Below are 16,483 nucleotides of genomic sequence, written 5' to 3' on the forward strand. Positions count from 1 at the left end.
CAGAATTACCTCTTCTCCTAGGTTCACGAAACGGTCGTCCATAAAATGTGTTGCTGTTCTGTTGTAAGTGATCTTAAAGATTCCTAAATGCATCTACTTTCGGAAGGCTAAATAAAGTGCTTTTGCTTTCGCCTAGAAACACACAGCGTCTCCCTGACATGGCTGCTTCAACACTAACTGCGGTTACTGAAACCACGCCTTCTTTCTTTGCGTGCACATTTGGGCGGCATTATGCTAATATTTCCACATAGTGAGGTAGATATGTGGGGGCGTGTTAGAACGAGCCGTTTTAGGGGGGCGTGGCAGAGTCTTAACTTTGATAAAGAATATCTCTTTGGTTTTGAGACTTTAGTCTTTGCAACTTCAGGGATCTTATCTATGCACAATCAGCTTGTAACGCTCCAAAGAGAAAGGAAAACTTGAAATCGCATCATATGACCCCTTTAAGACAATGATTTCTTATCACAATGAATGATGGTAGTGCTTGTTTACAGGTGCAGAACAACTGACCAATGCCATGGTGTTGGTACAGCATTGAAGTCACAGCGTCAAATGCCAGTGGCGTAACTTTGCTTTGAAAAGTGGTGGGGACACCGCGCAACTCGTTTTGCTAGTTTTTTTTATTTAATGACCTAATTTACTTGAGGACTGGGTTTAGAGTTGGACAAACTTCATTTTTGCTTTTCAAAAATACATCGATATACTAGGGGCAGCGCCAGAGAATTTTGAACAGGTGCTGAGGGGATGCTAGATTGACAGAGGGAGCTGGGCAATTCAGGGCTCCAGACTCATTCTTCCCACTGGTCGCTCTTTTGCGATTAACTTTCTCAGTTGGTTGCCTTTTTTTTTTTGCGCTACAACATGCTATTAATCAATGCATGCTGATGAACTTTTATTGTAGTTTATAGTTATATGGAAACGAAAGTAGTTAACATTCAACCCGTTCTTTGTCATCATTTTGTGAACCGGAGTTCCTCTTTTGCCATGTTATAAACTGGGCTTCGGATGCTTTCACTTTCGATTTCACGATCTTGTCAGGTTTTACAATAAAATATAATTGTCTGTTTAGCTTACATCTATACACCTTTCACCTTTTAAGAAAACAAAAAAAAAAAGATGGATTAATTATTTTTAATTAAAATGCACAACAACAATAAAACAGTAAGATTCAATGACAAACTAGCTTACAAAACGTTATTAACAAAAACGAATAAGATGAGGCATGGCATAGGCCTACACGCTGTATTAGACTATATAATGACTAATAAATTACAGAACGTTTAGCAAACACTGAGGAATCAAAAAAAAGAGAGAGAGCCTCCATAGCGGCGAGGTAAACATCAAAGATAAGCTTTTCAAAATGAAAACAAAACAAAAAGAAAAGTAAAACTAAACTTGCTGGTGACAGTGCTTGCATGTTTTTTTCCCCCACAAGAATACTAACATGTTCACCTTCTCTGGTTTAAGAAGCGGTCTTTTACTTTACTTCAACGTGAAAACCATCAATATTCGCGTCATTTTTGCTGAGCGCACCTTCTGCAATTAATAGTAAATATAACCAAAACAGGTCATTATAATTTTATTATAATTTTTATATGAATAATAAAATAAATATAAGGAAAACTCGCCACTCGATTTTGTAAGATTATGAAGAATGATTTGTTGATCTTGTTTTCCCTTTAATACATACCTTCCGCAATATATTTTTCAATTACTTTCAAAAAGTGGTAGGGACAATATCGACCCTGGCAAAAAGTGGTGGGGACATGTCCCACCCGTCGCACCCGCAAATTACGCCTATGGTCAAACCTGAAGCCGTCAAAGTGATACTCCTCCTTCCACCAGCACAGGTTGGAGAGCAGGAACCACACTACCTCCCAGCTATGGGAAAGAGAGAAAGACATTTTCTCCAGAGCTTCCACTTAAAATCGACCCTTGTCTGATGAAATAAGAATCCAAAAATCAATCAACTAGGACACACTATGGTGCATATAAATACAAAGAAGAAAAAAAACATTAAGCTGTTCACAAAGGACACATTCTACTTGTAATGTCTGTTCAATGATTGACTCATCTGCCACAATAATGTTTTCAAATCATCTTCATTTGGGAATTATCTTCAATATTTAAATGTGCAATTAATTGTAATATTTGTAAACTGTGTTTAATTTGATTGAGCTATTGGCATTTTATGTAATGATTTCATTTAAGCTTTAATTGATTGACAGCACTAAAACACATTTGAGTAATGGATTCATTCTCTGATTAAATAGTAGCTGTAACACAAGGTTGGTTGATTCAGCCCAAAAAGACAGATGGAGAGAGAAAGAGAGAAACAGGCAGCAGGAGCAGCAGGTTGGGCGGCTGGTGGTGCTGTGATTCCCTGAGGAGAATGATGAACAGTGTGTGAATGAGGAGGAGATGAAACTAACTCAAGACTGAAACCATTCTTTCATGCGAAATGGCACTCTGAGAACAGCCTCCTGCTCTCCATCTATTGCTCTTACTGCTTTTCTTCGTCCTTTTCTAATCGTTCAAATCAAGCATGAGGAGTATTACCCCAGTAATGTCCTAGACCAGTGGTTTTCAAGCATTCAGATGCTAAGAATCCCAAAATATGATGAACCCCTTGTAAGAATTATATGCACTTCATTTACAGCTAAGACCCAATTATTCTGTGTGAGAAAAACATTATTCATTGTATTACATCTCACAACATGTTGTTTACTACATTAAATAATTGGCTTTTATATTGTCACTGTGCTGAAGTCAAAGCAAATCATAAAGCTATATAAAAATATTTACTTAGTTAAGTTGACAGCATATATATTTTTCCTAAACCAACCAAAATGAAAAGAAATTACTTTGAAAGTTAGGAAATGTTTCACAAATAATTACAAAGAAACTGCAAATTGCACATGAAGTAAACACGAAATTTTGAAGTAGACAGACTGAAACAATATTTTTTTACAGTGTATAATGTATACAACTTTAATGTATATTTAATAATACAGTATATATATTTAATTTATGTACTCTTTTAGCAAGCAAATTGTGTAAATGTGTTAAATAAATAATTAAAATAAAAAATGCAATCAATATTTAAAGTTAACCCTAAACCCTAAAAGTGCATTTTGTAAAATTTGTTTTTTCTCTCTCTCTCAGTTTTTCTCCAGACCCCCCTTTACCTCCTTGCTGACCCCTAGGGGTCCTCAGACCCCTGTTTAAAAACTCCTAACAGCCGCATAGAAACACATTAAAAACATTTCAAAGTTTTTGTACAGCGAGGTACCACTCACCTTTTCTTCAGAAAATATACAATTCGAGTTTTAGTACATAGAAACCCACACACAATGCACACTGTGAAACAGTCACAGTGTAAATTAGCCCTGATATCCCACTAACTTTTTGGATGAGGCCCCTGAGCAGTCTCTCAGTCTCAACAGTAGGCCTATGAAGCCATCCCAAAGTAAATCGAACTTTCTTGCTGTCCCCCGTCTCGTGTGCATTCAAATATGTGATTAGGTAGAACAGCAGGGATTCAATTCTAACAACGTTATGCTTTTAATTCTTTGATTTTAACAGTGTCGTAAAAGCATTCAGACTCACCGCAGGAGCGTTCAATTCATTAAAAAGCGTTAAGAACCTCCAGCATTAACAATATTAAAGTACTCGACATAACTCGAGTTACTTCACTATTTTTTTTAAAACCGCTGACCACATTCGTGCCACATCCGCAAATAATATCTACAACCACAGCTATATTTCCAAGGCACTGATGTATTCAGTCCACACTCAGAGATGTGCTTGAAGTCATAACCGTGTGCTTGCATGCTTGTATGAATACATACGAGAGTGTTCACTGCAGAACACGGCAGCAGGCCTTGGTAAGAGAGTCACCAGGGGTGGTTAAAAGGAGTTTTGCCTTGGCTTTGTGGAAACCCTGGAGGTGTTCGGTTCAGACCTGTAAGTTTCAGATGTATAACATTTGGACTGACCCAGGAGTGCATAGCTGTGGGCTTAAAGAACTATAGCCCCTTCAGAAGTCAAACAATACAGCAAATAAACAGTATTATCAATTTAAGATGAGGGAATCTTCAGGGGTCTTGTCAAGGATGAAAAAGTTTGAGCAACATTAAATAAATAAATAAATAAAACCTTATTCAGACTTCACAGGAATGAAGTTAAACCACACGCTCTCAAACTCTGCGATCCCAACCCAATATAACTGTGTCGTAAGTATAAATTGTTATATATAAATTATATAAAATTAATTCATAAAATATTAAAAGAAATTAAAAGAAAACATTAACAACAACACATATTTATATTACATAAATACTTAATAAAATTATATTATTCAAATAAACATCCAGAAAATAAAAATGTACATAAAATAAAGACATTAAATAATAATAATATACAAATATTAATTCATACTTTTATATTATATAAATATTTAATACAATATATATGATTTATTACATATAAATTATATATAAATATTATAATTATATAAAAATAAGCAAATTAAAATGTTTAGATAGATAGATAGATAGATAGATAGATAGATAGATAGATAGATAGGTAGATAAAAACTCACATGCTCATAAATCCACAAAAATGCACAGAAATCCACAACATCTATTGCTGTGCAACTGCGAATACTTGAATGTCCATTATAACAATTCAATCTCAGCAAACTCACTCTCCATTGCCACATCCTCCCCTTTCAAACTCACATGCTCATAAATCCACAAAAATGCACAGAAATCCACAACATCTATTGCTGTGCAACTGCGAATACTTGAATGTCCATTATAACAATTCAATCTCAGCAAACTCACTCTCCATTGCCACATCCTCCCCTTTCACACATACACACACACACACACACACACACACAGTCTTTCAGTGCAGAGATACAGTCTTGCCACACACTGATAAAAAGCCATGCATATTATCCCGATATGAAGCTTTCATAAACAGAGGCAGATTGCATTTGTGCATCTGTGGAATCTAACGGGAAGCTGCTCTGATATGATAAGGTTTCAGAACCCACAGGCCTGCCTCCACCCTCACCATAAACAGATTAGGACCATCACCTCAAACTGACAAGAACGAGAGAAAGAAAAGGTGGGAAGCACAATAAGATTCCCACAGAGGCCAAATAGAGATAAGTGATGAATGGTTGTGATAGTCGAAACCCCCACAATCCTTCAACTTCAGACCATTTTTAAACAAATCAGCCCTTTCAAACCTCAAGCACTCCGGCAAAGTAGGGCATTGCTGATGTGTCATGACATCATACCATTTAATATGATTTTCTTATTGAAATCTTTAATGCATACATGTATTTGTGCTGTAGGACAGAGGTGAGAGCACAGGGCAGACACTGGAGCCCGTGAGGTTTAATCATTCAAGAGAGCGGCGTTAGTGGTCAGACGGGCCATTGACCAGGACTTGAACTAGCAGATCAGACAAACATGAAACATTATCTGCTCTACATGTTCACAATAGACGTGGAATACAGTTAAACACTTCAATCTGACAGTCAAACGATGAGAGCAGCCTCATTCTGCTTGCATGATTTTGACACGTTGTAAGAGGCTGTTTTTCCACTGAAACGCTTTTCACAATGAATAATTTAGTGGAAAACTGACATGAAAGATACAGCTCTCTAAATAAATCTTAACTGAACATATGAGAACATATCAGTGTTGCTTTAAATATGAACACTTATGTCTTTTAATGGATGTTGTTTACTTAACCTTTGCCATAAAATATACAGAATTTCCATGACTGGACTGTGCATTGCACAGCGCTAAAGACTATAATATTGAAGTGTACTGCGTACCGGCCCACTTCAAGCACTGAGTATAACAAAAAGTTGGTGAGTAAAATTGATCTTACTGTATTCAGAGCCATAATATTTGTAGCTACTCTCAGCTCTCTGTGTGTAGAGTGCTACCGTTCTCTCACTCATTCAGTTGATTCCCAAGGTTAAACACTGGCAGGTTTGCTGAACTCTCATCTGCAGATAAGCCATAATTGCATTCTTTTGTATGGAGGCCAAATGAATAGTGCAACTCAACATGTTTATGGATTCTGTTCCTGAAGGTTATGATTAATTAATGTTTTTTTTTTTCTTTCAAATATTTGCAGAGTATTAAACATGAATATTTGCTTGTGAGTAAATCAAGCTGCATATGTAATAACATCACTTAAATCACTAAAAAAGATTTAGATTTTTTGAACTGTAAAGTACAATGGAAACAAACAACTTGCAAGAACTTCAAATGATAAAAAAAAACCTACATAAACAGAAAATAATAATAATAACAATTAAAAAAAATAACATCAAAACAAGCCTAAGAGCAACATTTTCAAACCTAGTCCCTCTAAAAAACCTATCCATCAAAAACCTCAAAAATCAATCTGGGAATTTCATGTGTAGTGAAAGATGTTTAAATATCTGCTCTTTTCCTCATTTAAGTTTACAGTATAAAGTAATAAATAAGTAAAAATAAGATTTTATGGATTCAGAAGTTCTTTCTCTCTACAGTAATTCATTAGCATAATGTAAAAAATAACTGTCAAGAAACACCCCCCTTTTTTTCACTGTACATAATTCAATATTACATTGACGATTGTAATATGACACTAAAGGTGCATAAAATAATTTCTCATACAAAGAAAACTTAAATTAATAATTTTTTATAAAACTTGTATATATTTAAATTTTTATTTTATTTATATATTTTAGACAGCATTAACATTTTAATTATGCAATCATAAACATTAAAACATTCTTAATGTGACTTAATATTCAAAAGGATTACACTTTAAATAATCAGAAAAAATACTGAAATATTAATATATCCACTACTAACTTAGTGTGTGTGAAGCAGCTCAACAGTTTTTCCAGCAATAAGCAAAATTTTTTTACAATTAACATTGCACGGCATTTCCATTGCATTTTACCTTCATTAATGCAGAGAAATATTTAGTTAAATACTGCGGTTTATCACTTTGTTTTATAAATCAGTGTGTTTTTTTGTTTTGTTTACTTATCTGTATTTGGTGTAAATGAACGTTCACGTTTAATACTGTTGCACTAATTGATATCCTCATTATTTTTGTGCCAGACTGCTAAATATTCGCCTAACAAACTTCAGTATAGTTAGATACACTTTGCAATTATCTTGTTGTGCATCTGACAATATTTAAGACTGTAGTTGAACTAATATGAATAATGAATAGCTTGGATAACAGTTTCAAATTAGCTTCCTCAATACTGCACATTATCTTGTGCCTTGAGTTAAGTCGCGTTCTGCACAACAAACACTTGCTATGTATGCCAAGAAAATCCTTCATCAACAACATACACAAAATTCTTCAATCCAATTCCTTGAAAATAAAATGCCTGTCCTCAACTATTAGATCAGCCAAACACGCTGTAGGCCAGCCGGAAGACGGGCGGCTTGGAAAAGAGTGGAGGAAACTGTTTGTGCTGTATATGTGCAGTGACTAATGACCAGACTGATTTCAGAGAGAGAGAAACACACACTGGCAGCCCGTCTCCTCACCGCCTTTCTGCCAAACACTAAATGCAGGAAAGTCTGAAGGCTGTATATGGGCTCATTATGTTTTGGTTCAAAAAAAGATTATTCTACGCACAAACAACCCGACTTCTCTACCATCTGTTGCTGTGGGAGACTGGAAGAGTCGCTCTCTCCCAGCAGAGTGAATGGAAGTTGCAAAACAGGCCGCTGATTAAAAACAGGCTGCGCTAACGTGGCCAATCAATGGCAGGAAGATCAGTCAAGGTCAAAAGTATCCTCATTTACAGACAGAGAACGGAGTAAGACGGAGACAGTGACAGAGATTGTTTAGCGGATTTCGGTGCAGAATCTCGTCTATGAAATTACTGTCAAAAATTTTCATTGCTGAAGGATTTTTTTTTTTTTTCATTTTTGCAAAGAAAAAGATTAAATGATTTAAATTAAAACATACAGTTGGCTAAATTAATGCGAGAAAAAACAGCAATGCCATAGTAAAAACATTTATTTTTGCTCTATTCATAAACTAACATAACAATTAGGCCATATTTATGTCAACACCACTGACATAAGCATGACAAGAAAAAAAGAACACATTTACATAAAATTTTATGCCAGAGTAAAATAGAAGCTGCATGTATTTTAATAAATTGCACTAAAACATTAATATTGTCAAACTATTACACAATTTAAAACAACTGTTTTTAATATATTTTCAAATTTCTTATTATTATCAATAAAAGCAGTTGTGCTGCTTAATATGTTTATGGAAACTGTGATAATTGTTTTCAGGATTCTTCAATGAATCGAAAGTTCAAAATGCATCCTTGCGGAATTAAAGGGGTCATATGATGCTGCTAAAAAGAACAGTATTTTGTGTATTTGGTGTAATGAAATGTGTTTATGCGGTTTAAGGTTCAAAAAACACATTATTTTCCACATACTGTACATTATTGTTTCTCCTCTATGCCCCGCCTTTCTGAAACGCGTCGATTTTTACAAAGCTCATCAGTCTGAAAAAGCGAGGTGTGCTCTGATTGGCCAGCTACCCTGTATATATACTGTATATACAAAACAAAGAAAAAAGTTTCTGTTTGCAGATCTGGAAGTTGATCTACCATGAGAAAATGTATGCAGATTAATTCTGCAAATCGTTTAACAAAAGTGATAGAGTCATAGGGCGGTAAAACTTGCATCCATTACATCAGATTATTGACCAGGGCATGATGGTGACACAATAATTCAGCACTTTTCTATGAGTCACGCATATAAGCCCTGGGTCAGACCTGAGGACTTAAAATAGCACCACAACTTTAATTGCAAATTGTAAATGAGGGCCGGGGTGAAAGGTCTAAAGACGGCTTTAATACACTGCTCTGATTTTCTGAAACTCAGCACAAGGGCACACGGGAATACGAGGAGATGTTCTGACTTCTCTACATTTTATCTTCCTGTGCATTGATCTCTTGACCTCCTGACCTGTTTTTCCCTGTTTATCCGTCTATTCTCAAGCCCTTTGTAGATGCTTTGTTCACTCATATTTAAGGGTGGGTGGAACAAACTTTCCAAACCTTCATATCACGGTAATGGTATTTATTATAACAGTTATTGAAATTCCAGGAACAAATAATTTAACTATCTATGTGTGACGGCTTTTTAAGATAATTTGTCTGAATTTTGTCTGAATCTGAATTTTGTCTGAATCTGAATTTTGTCATTTAAAAATTGAAAATACACCTCATTTGATTATTTTCTTATTTCTCTTTTCATTAGTAACTTAATGGACACAAACCAAAAGACACTGGTAAGCTAATAATTATTTTTTGCCAATAACAATAAACAACAGATGTTAAAATTCTATACTGTTGTGTACTAAATGAATTAAAAATAAATCACCAAAAACTAAAATCAATTGTTAAATGCAATAAGTGAATCTAAGCATCACAACACTGTAAGGTACAGTATGATTACATTATCATTTTGAGATTTTCTAAAGATTACATTTAACAGTGTTACTGAAATATTGGTGTTTTAAATTATTAATTTTAATGAGAGTTGGATGATGGTAAAGGTAACCTAAATGTAAACAGGATAACTGACAGAAATGTGAGATATGTAACAAATTCCAAATAGATCTTAATAAATAAATAAATTAAACACTAGTACTGATATATTTCAATTGATAACTGTTTCTTTTTGAATGGTTTATGACCTTTAATGAGCTTTTTTTTTTCTTTTCTTTTTTTTACAACTGGAAACACTATAATTATTCCAGTAAAGCACCTTTGAATTTAACTTAATTGAACTGAATCAAATTAAGCTGAACAGAACCAAATCAAATTAATCATAAAGTGCTACTCTAGACAGAAGAAAGCAAACCTGCCTCAGGAATCATAGAAAACAAATCCTCATGAGTGTTACTCTGAGCTTTGATATCCCACATGCCGTGTTATGATGACCCGCGGAGCATTAGGCAGCTCTCTAAGAGTAAACCATACAATCCCTTTAATTAACTGTGGATCTCAGGCTGGGCTGCGAGCCGTAGTTGATTGTTTTGGTATCAGTGTTGGTTGTGAGATTTGATAGGACTCAGTGGAGAGGCTCAATTAATCCGACTGTCAGCTCAGAGAGCAGCCAATCAGTAACCAGACAACAATGTAACACTTCAACAGGCCACTAACAAAGGGAAAAAAAGAAGACAGTTGATAAAAGGAAGGGATTAAAGAGACAAACGCATGTCCACATGGACACACACTTGAAACCTGATGGCCATCTTACACCAGGAGAAAGAATGACAGAGTGGAAGAACAAACTTGACAGAATGTAAAAACAACATCAACAATGGGTATTTCTGTAATAAAATTGCCAGTTATAATGCTAGTCAAAGCTTCATGCATCAAAAATAGTAATAGTTTAGTTATTCATGACTATTTGCCATCATTTTATGAACTTCAATTAATCAGGAGAATGTTTCTCATGCACTGACGTAACTTAACCATTGCTGTATGATGCATCGTTAAACTAGCTAGTCACGACAGTTTCCCGAAACAAGAGTAACATTGGTCGCACCTCTGTCCTTTGAACCTTGTTGATTAAAAAACATATAGGACTGATTTAATTTTTAAAATCATGTTAACATATATGTGATTCCCATACGCTTGCTCCCGCACATATGCGGCTCATTAAGTAAACAGCTTTCTCCATAAACATAATTTCTCCAAAATGCTGCTGTAATGAACAATGCATATAAGGACCACTGTACTATTTTTGTTCTCTGACATTTTTCTTTATGTGATGTTTGATTCATTGCAGGTTCCCTCTTTCTGTACATCATATTCAGGGTTCCATAATGCATTTACTGCATGCTAGCTTGCCTACTGTCCCCAAGAGCATGATCTATGTGAGTCCACATCACACCACAACTAGAAACTGTGCTTCTAACCTAAGATTAAGAGGTTACATTTTTGACATCAACTTCACAGCAAACTAAGAAATGATAGCAAATCACTTGTTGCATTTGTAACTCGCTTTGGATAAATGCATAGGTTCAGAGGAGGGCCGCAAGAGGGCAGTATTTGGAAGAGTGCCTGAAAAATGCATGGGGAGGTCCTATGATGTCACAGTTTTGAATGTGCATATTGTAACACTGTGGACGTTACAGTTATTCTTTCATCATTTACTCACCCTCATATTGCTCTAAACCTGTATGAGTTTCTTTCTTTTGTTGAGTGCAAAAGAATATATTTTAAAGAATGTTGGGAACCAAACAGCTGACGGTAGCCATTGCTTTCCATAGAATGGAAGAAAACACTATGGAAGTAAATGGATGCTGTCAACTGTTTGGTTCACTGGTTTCATTTTTGGGTGAACTATCCCTTTAATTCTATGTGTGAGTCTCTCTGTGTGTTTAAAGGAAGAGGAGAGAGTGAAAAAGGCAGAGACGAAGCAAAAAAGGTAAATCTCCTCTCAGCTTGTGTGTAAATCTCAGGCATCATGGTCGCCCCTTGTTCTACATCTCTCTCTCCCCCTTAAAAAGTTAAATTTTCAGCCTGACTGGAAACACAAGCCCTGTCAGACAATGCAATCTGTTCACCTGTTAGAGTACAAAGTACATCCCAAATACAGCTTTATTTCTCACATCAATAATTGATTAAAGACAAAACCCTGGCATGCCGCCCTTGATGAGAGATAAGGTCTGTCTCCTAAGTGGAGGTTTGCAGCGCTAGTGCGGAGAGCGAGTGGGTGACAGAGCCGGCGCTTCACTCCTGCGAGGCTCCCTGGGTGTTGAAGACATCGAGTAAAAGCCCTCGGTGTGATAAGTGAAGCCCCTGAGGGGCAGAGCAGAGTCGATGAGCTCCTACGGAGTCTTAGCTCACAGCCAGGATTGCTCTGTCATACTGTTAACACCTTCTGCCATCTCGGAGAATCAATAAGCTCCGGAGAAGAGTGACTCAGGGGCTCTGTTCCAAACCTTACAGAGCTGCCTACCAAGGTAACAAATCTAATGCTGCATTCACTTCAACTTACATTTACTTTTAAGCAAATGAAATGCGTGAATGAGTTCAAGTTTCTACATTTCATGATTATTAAACCTGTTTAGTGAATGGTTGCAGAGTGTAAAATATGGTAAATGCTGCTAATATTGGTCTACATGGCTTCTTTATACACGATTTTTGAGCCTCAGACCACAGAACAAGTATAGAGTTGGAAGGCAGAGACTTCAAGTATAAGAAAATCTCACATACAACAAAGAATAAACCAGCGTTGGATGCATCCTTAATGGATGGGGCAATTCCAGAATGTATTGTAACAAGCTCAGTGGAGAATTTTTATCCAAGATAGTGGACAGAATTATGAAAATTACAAATTACACTGTCACTGGAACTGTCAACAAATATTTCCTACCAAAAATCTTAAGCAGCCTTGATTTTTAGTCGACAGATCGCTGTTCCTTGACTGTTTCGGGTATCGCGCCATTGCTGTGGTTTGCACATTACACAACGGATTTGCGACTGGGAGTCACACATTAAATATTTCAAAAGGAAGAACCAATCCCCCACCAGTCGCTTTGGCCCAAAAACAACTCTTCACAGGCAGAGGCGGACCCTTTGGGATTCAATTATAACCAGTTAAGTGAGATGTGCTGGACTGTAACAGCATGTCTAATGGTTTGAACTCTACAAAATCAAAATAGCTTCCAATTAGACTTCATAAATAAGCACAAATGCACTGTAGCAAATTAGAGACAACACACAAATGCAAATGCACAAACATACACAGATGCTCAAATACAGTGCATTAAATATTAAATACTTTTTAATAAAATAAATTAAATAAGTATTATTATTATAAACAATTCTGACACCAAAAAAGTTGTTCACGTGTTCAATTATCAACATTTAACCGCTTTGAACATAGCTCATCCAATCAGAAATTAGAGTCACACTGCAAAAAATGGCTTATCTTACTTAGTATTTTTGTCTTGTTTCTAGTCAAAATATCTAAAAATTCTTAAATCAAGATACTTTTACTAGATAAGCCAAATGACTTAAGATATTTAGTCTTGTTTCCAGGGGGAAAAAACTAAATTAAGTGCATTTTGCTTAAAACAAGTAAAATTATCTGCCAGTGGGGTAAGAAAAAAATACTCTTGTTTTAAGAATATTTTACTTACCCCACTGGCAGATAATTTTACTTGTTTTAAGCAAAATGCACTTAATTTAGTTTTTTCCCCCTGGAAACAAGACTAAATATCTTAAGTCATTTGGCTTATCTAGTAAAAGTATCTTGATTTAAGAATTTTAAGATATTTTGACTAGAAACAAGACAAAACTACTAAGTAAGATAAGCCATTTTTTGCAGTGCAAAAATATAGTCCTAAAACATAAATCTCTTTTTGTCTGCTTTCCACCTATGCTTATAATAATACAGAGTATACTCGGGGCCTGCTCAAGTGGTTGTGTATAAATTTGTAATTAAATTTGGCCTTCTCATTTAAATTCTTATTTTAAAAAGTAGCTTAACCCTTTAGGCGCCAGGGTTTTTTTGGAAAAATGCTGGATTTTGACATCAAGATTTCAAAAGCTTATGGCTTGAAAGGGCTTAAAGATAGCTCTCACAAATCTCACAGCTTACCCGCACGCTATGAACCGAACTGCTTCCGCATCAATGACACGAAAGCTCACTTGCTCTGCTCTTTCCTCAAACACTTTGAATAGGAAGGTGACGTAATTTTGGTCTAGAATCGAAGTACTACATCTAGTGGTAGGGAATACAAATGAGATATTACACCATATTAGGAACTACAGTCTATTTGATTAAGTATGACGTCTTGTCGCAATTTTGCGACTTTGGCGCTAAGAAACTGTTCAGCTATTGCAAGGATCAAATGCAGGTCTTGGGGCCTCATTTATAAAATGTGCGTACGCACAGATTTGATCTTAGTGTGTGTGTATGCTAAAATCCACGGCAACGTTCATATTTATAAAAACGGTCTTTGATGTGGAAAAGTACTTACCGCCACGTCAGGGTCTGAGCAGGCGTACCGAATTCATCATAAACAATAAAGTTCAAAGTTGCAGTGTAAGAGATTAATTGAGCAGTGTAGTCAGATTTTTTATTAACGGGAGTTTTTGCTAAGATTAAACTAACCTTTTTAGTAGCCTACTGTTGAGAGTTCTTTACTCGTTTTCTGTACACAGTTTATTCCATGTTGTTTTTTGTGTTTTTACTATTTTATTTCTACAAGAGAACTTGCGAATTCTTGATTTACTACTAATGCGTAAAATAGGAAAAAAAATGCATATGCATCTCCCACTGTTTTGTCTGTGTAGCCTATAAGAATAGGCCTATGTCGTGCAATAACGGTTTGAATATATTCTATTCAATAACATTGTTAACTGTTTTTATTTATAACATCTGCTACTTTGCTACTGTGAAATTGAATAGAGGCATCAGCCTTAAACTTTGTTTTTGTAATTTACATCAGTTATATTTGTATAAAATACACTATATAGGCCTATTTTTGTGTCAGTACATAATGGCACATTTGAGCAGCATTAGTAAACTGTGTAAATATAAAGAAATGCCGAATCACATTTTTCAGACCGGAGACCATAATCGTGTAATAATTTATTTTATTATGATATGAAACGTCCAATTTTTCTTTCAATAATGTTTTTTAAAGTTTTGCAAGAATTTCGTGATACTAAACTTTTTATTAGTTGTCATAGCAAGTGATTTTAAAAGTAGGATGGCTCACTTTTTATAAGATGACTTTTGGAAACCTAATTGTTTTATATTTACTACTACTACTACTACTACTACTACTACTACTACTACTACTATTATTATTATTATTATTATTTATGTTGTTTCTAGAAGTAGCAATTTTGATAAGTCAATAGAAAAAAATATAACCACACACACATTGTTTGTCCACATTATTGTAATTACACATTATTAAATAAAAAGCGTCCCCGCACAAACCTCTACCTCCGCCAGCAGGACCTCAATTTCAGACTCAGTAAAGTTTTTTTTTCTTTGTGCTCGTCATTCTCAAGCATAGAAATTCGGATATTGGCGTGTGCTCTTTCATATGGTAATGATATTAATTAGGGGGCGTTTACAAGGCAGAGATCTGACACCAGTCAGCTGCGCACAATTTCAAGATCATTTGCGATTTATAATGTCACATCTGGAAGAGAGGCGTACGCACGTGTTTTTGTATGCACGTTCGTTTTCTCTGAATCGCACTTAAAGGGTTAGTTCACCCAAAAATGAAAATTAGCCCATAAATTGCTCACCCTCAAGTCATCCTAGGTGTATAAGCACTTTTGAGAAATGATCTTAGAACAAATTTAGGACGGTTTATACGCAACATTTTATAAATGAGGCCCCTGGTCTCAGTCCTACAACACTTTCTGAGCCATCCCAGATTGGAAGTGTAACATAAATCCACTGCCAAGTACACTGTTTGAACTAATGTGCTTTTGTTAGCTAACACTCCTGCAGATGCTCGGCCTCCTGGGGCCCACGCAGACCACTATAAGTTTGTTCAGTTTCTTTGAGTTGAGTAAGCCCGCTAAGCTCAGTCAAGCTGTTTCTGACTTTGTAGCCAAACTTTTAATGGGGCCGATGAGTGTATATGTTTTGATATACTGATTATCTTCCTTTCAAAACCAATAGAATTCTGACCTCTTGTTGTCTTTTTCTGGATTTACAAAAGCACTTCTCATGGCATCAGCATCATTGAAAGTCTATCTTTTGGGCTGTCCCAATAATAATAATAATAATAATAATAATAATAATAATAATAATATATTTAATAATATATTAGGGCTGTTAGTCAATTAAAAATTTTAATCTATATCAATTATCAAGTAGGCATTACAAAAAGTAGCTTTAGAAATAAATATAAAATTTATTACACATAAACTTTTAGGCTACAACGGCCTAACATAAGCTGTATGGAACATAGAAGAAGATAATTTGCTAATCTTTTATTTTTTATTTTTTATTATTATACAATGAAAGTCATTATTAACCAAAACAGCTGGGTTACCAACAGTCTTCAAAATACCTTCTTTTATGTTCCACAAAAAAGTAAGTCATACAGGTTTGAAACGACATGAGGGTACATAAAAGGAATAAATGATGACAGACATTTTTGGGCAAACTATCCCTTTAAGGTTTTTTTGTTTTGTTTTGTTTTTTTTGGATTAAATACTGAAATGATACCCTAAATAAGAAACTAAAACTGCCAGCAGGTGGCGGTAAATGTCTTTATGAGTAAGTCCATTGAGTCATTCAATCATGCATTAGATTCATTCAAACGGCTGATTCACCTTCTTTTATGTTCCACAAAAAAGTAAGTCATACAGGTTTGAAACAACATGAGGGTACATAAAAGGAGTAAATGA

General features: G+C 35.3%; 1 protein-coding gene across 1 annotated transcript in view; it reads right to left on the reverse strand.

The window, feature by feature from the left end:
• LOC107708609 (1,4-alpha-glucan-branching enzyme-like) overlaps positions 1-16,483 on the reverse strand; it is a 63,744-nt gene that overhangs the window by 21,752 nt on the left and 25,509 nt on the right. Inside the window, exons 9-10 of the mRNA XM_016512882.1 lie at positions 1,796-1,881; positions 511-567 (exon numbers count right to left, since the gene is read on the reverse strand). Of these exons, the coding sequence (XP_016368368.1) occupies positions 511-567; positions 1,796-1,881 (143 nt within the window). The remainder of the gene's footprint in view (positions 1-510; positions 568-1,795; positions 1,882-16,483) is intronic.

Source organism: Sinocyclocheilus rhinocerous, unplaced genomic scaffold (genome assembly GCF_001515625.1).
Source record: "Sinocyclocheilus rhinocerous isolate Xijiao unplaced genomic scaffold, SAMN03320098_v1.1 scaffold2491, whole genome shotgun sequence".
Classification (NCBI taxonomy): domain Eukaryota; kingdom Metazoa; phylum Chordata; class Actinopteri; order Cypriniformes; family Cyprinidae; genus Sinocyclocheilus; species Sinocyclocheilus rhinocerous.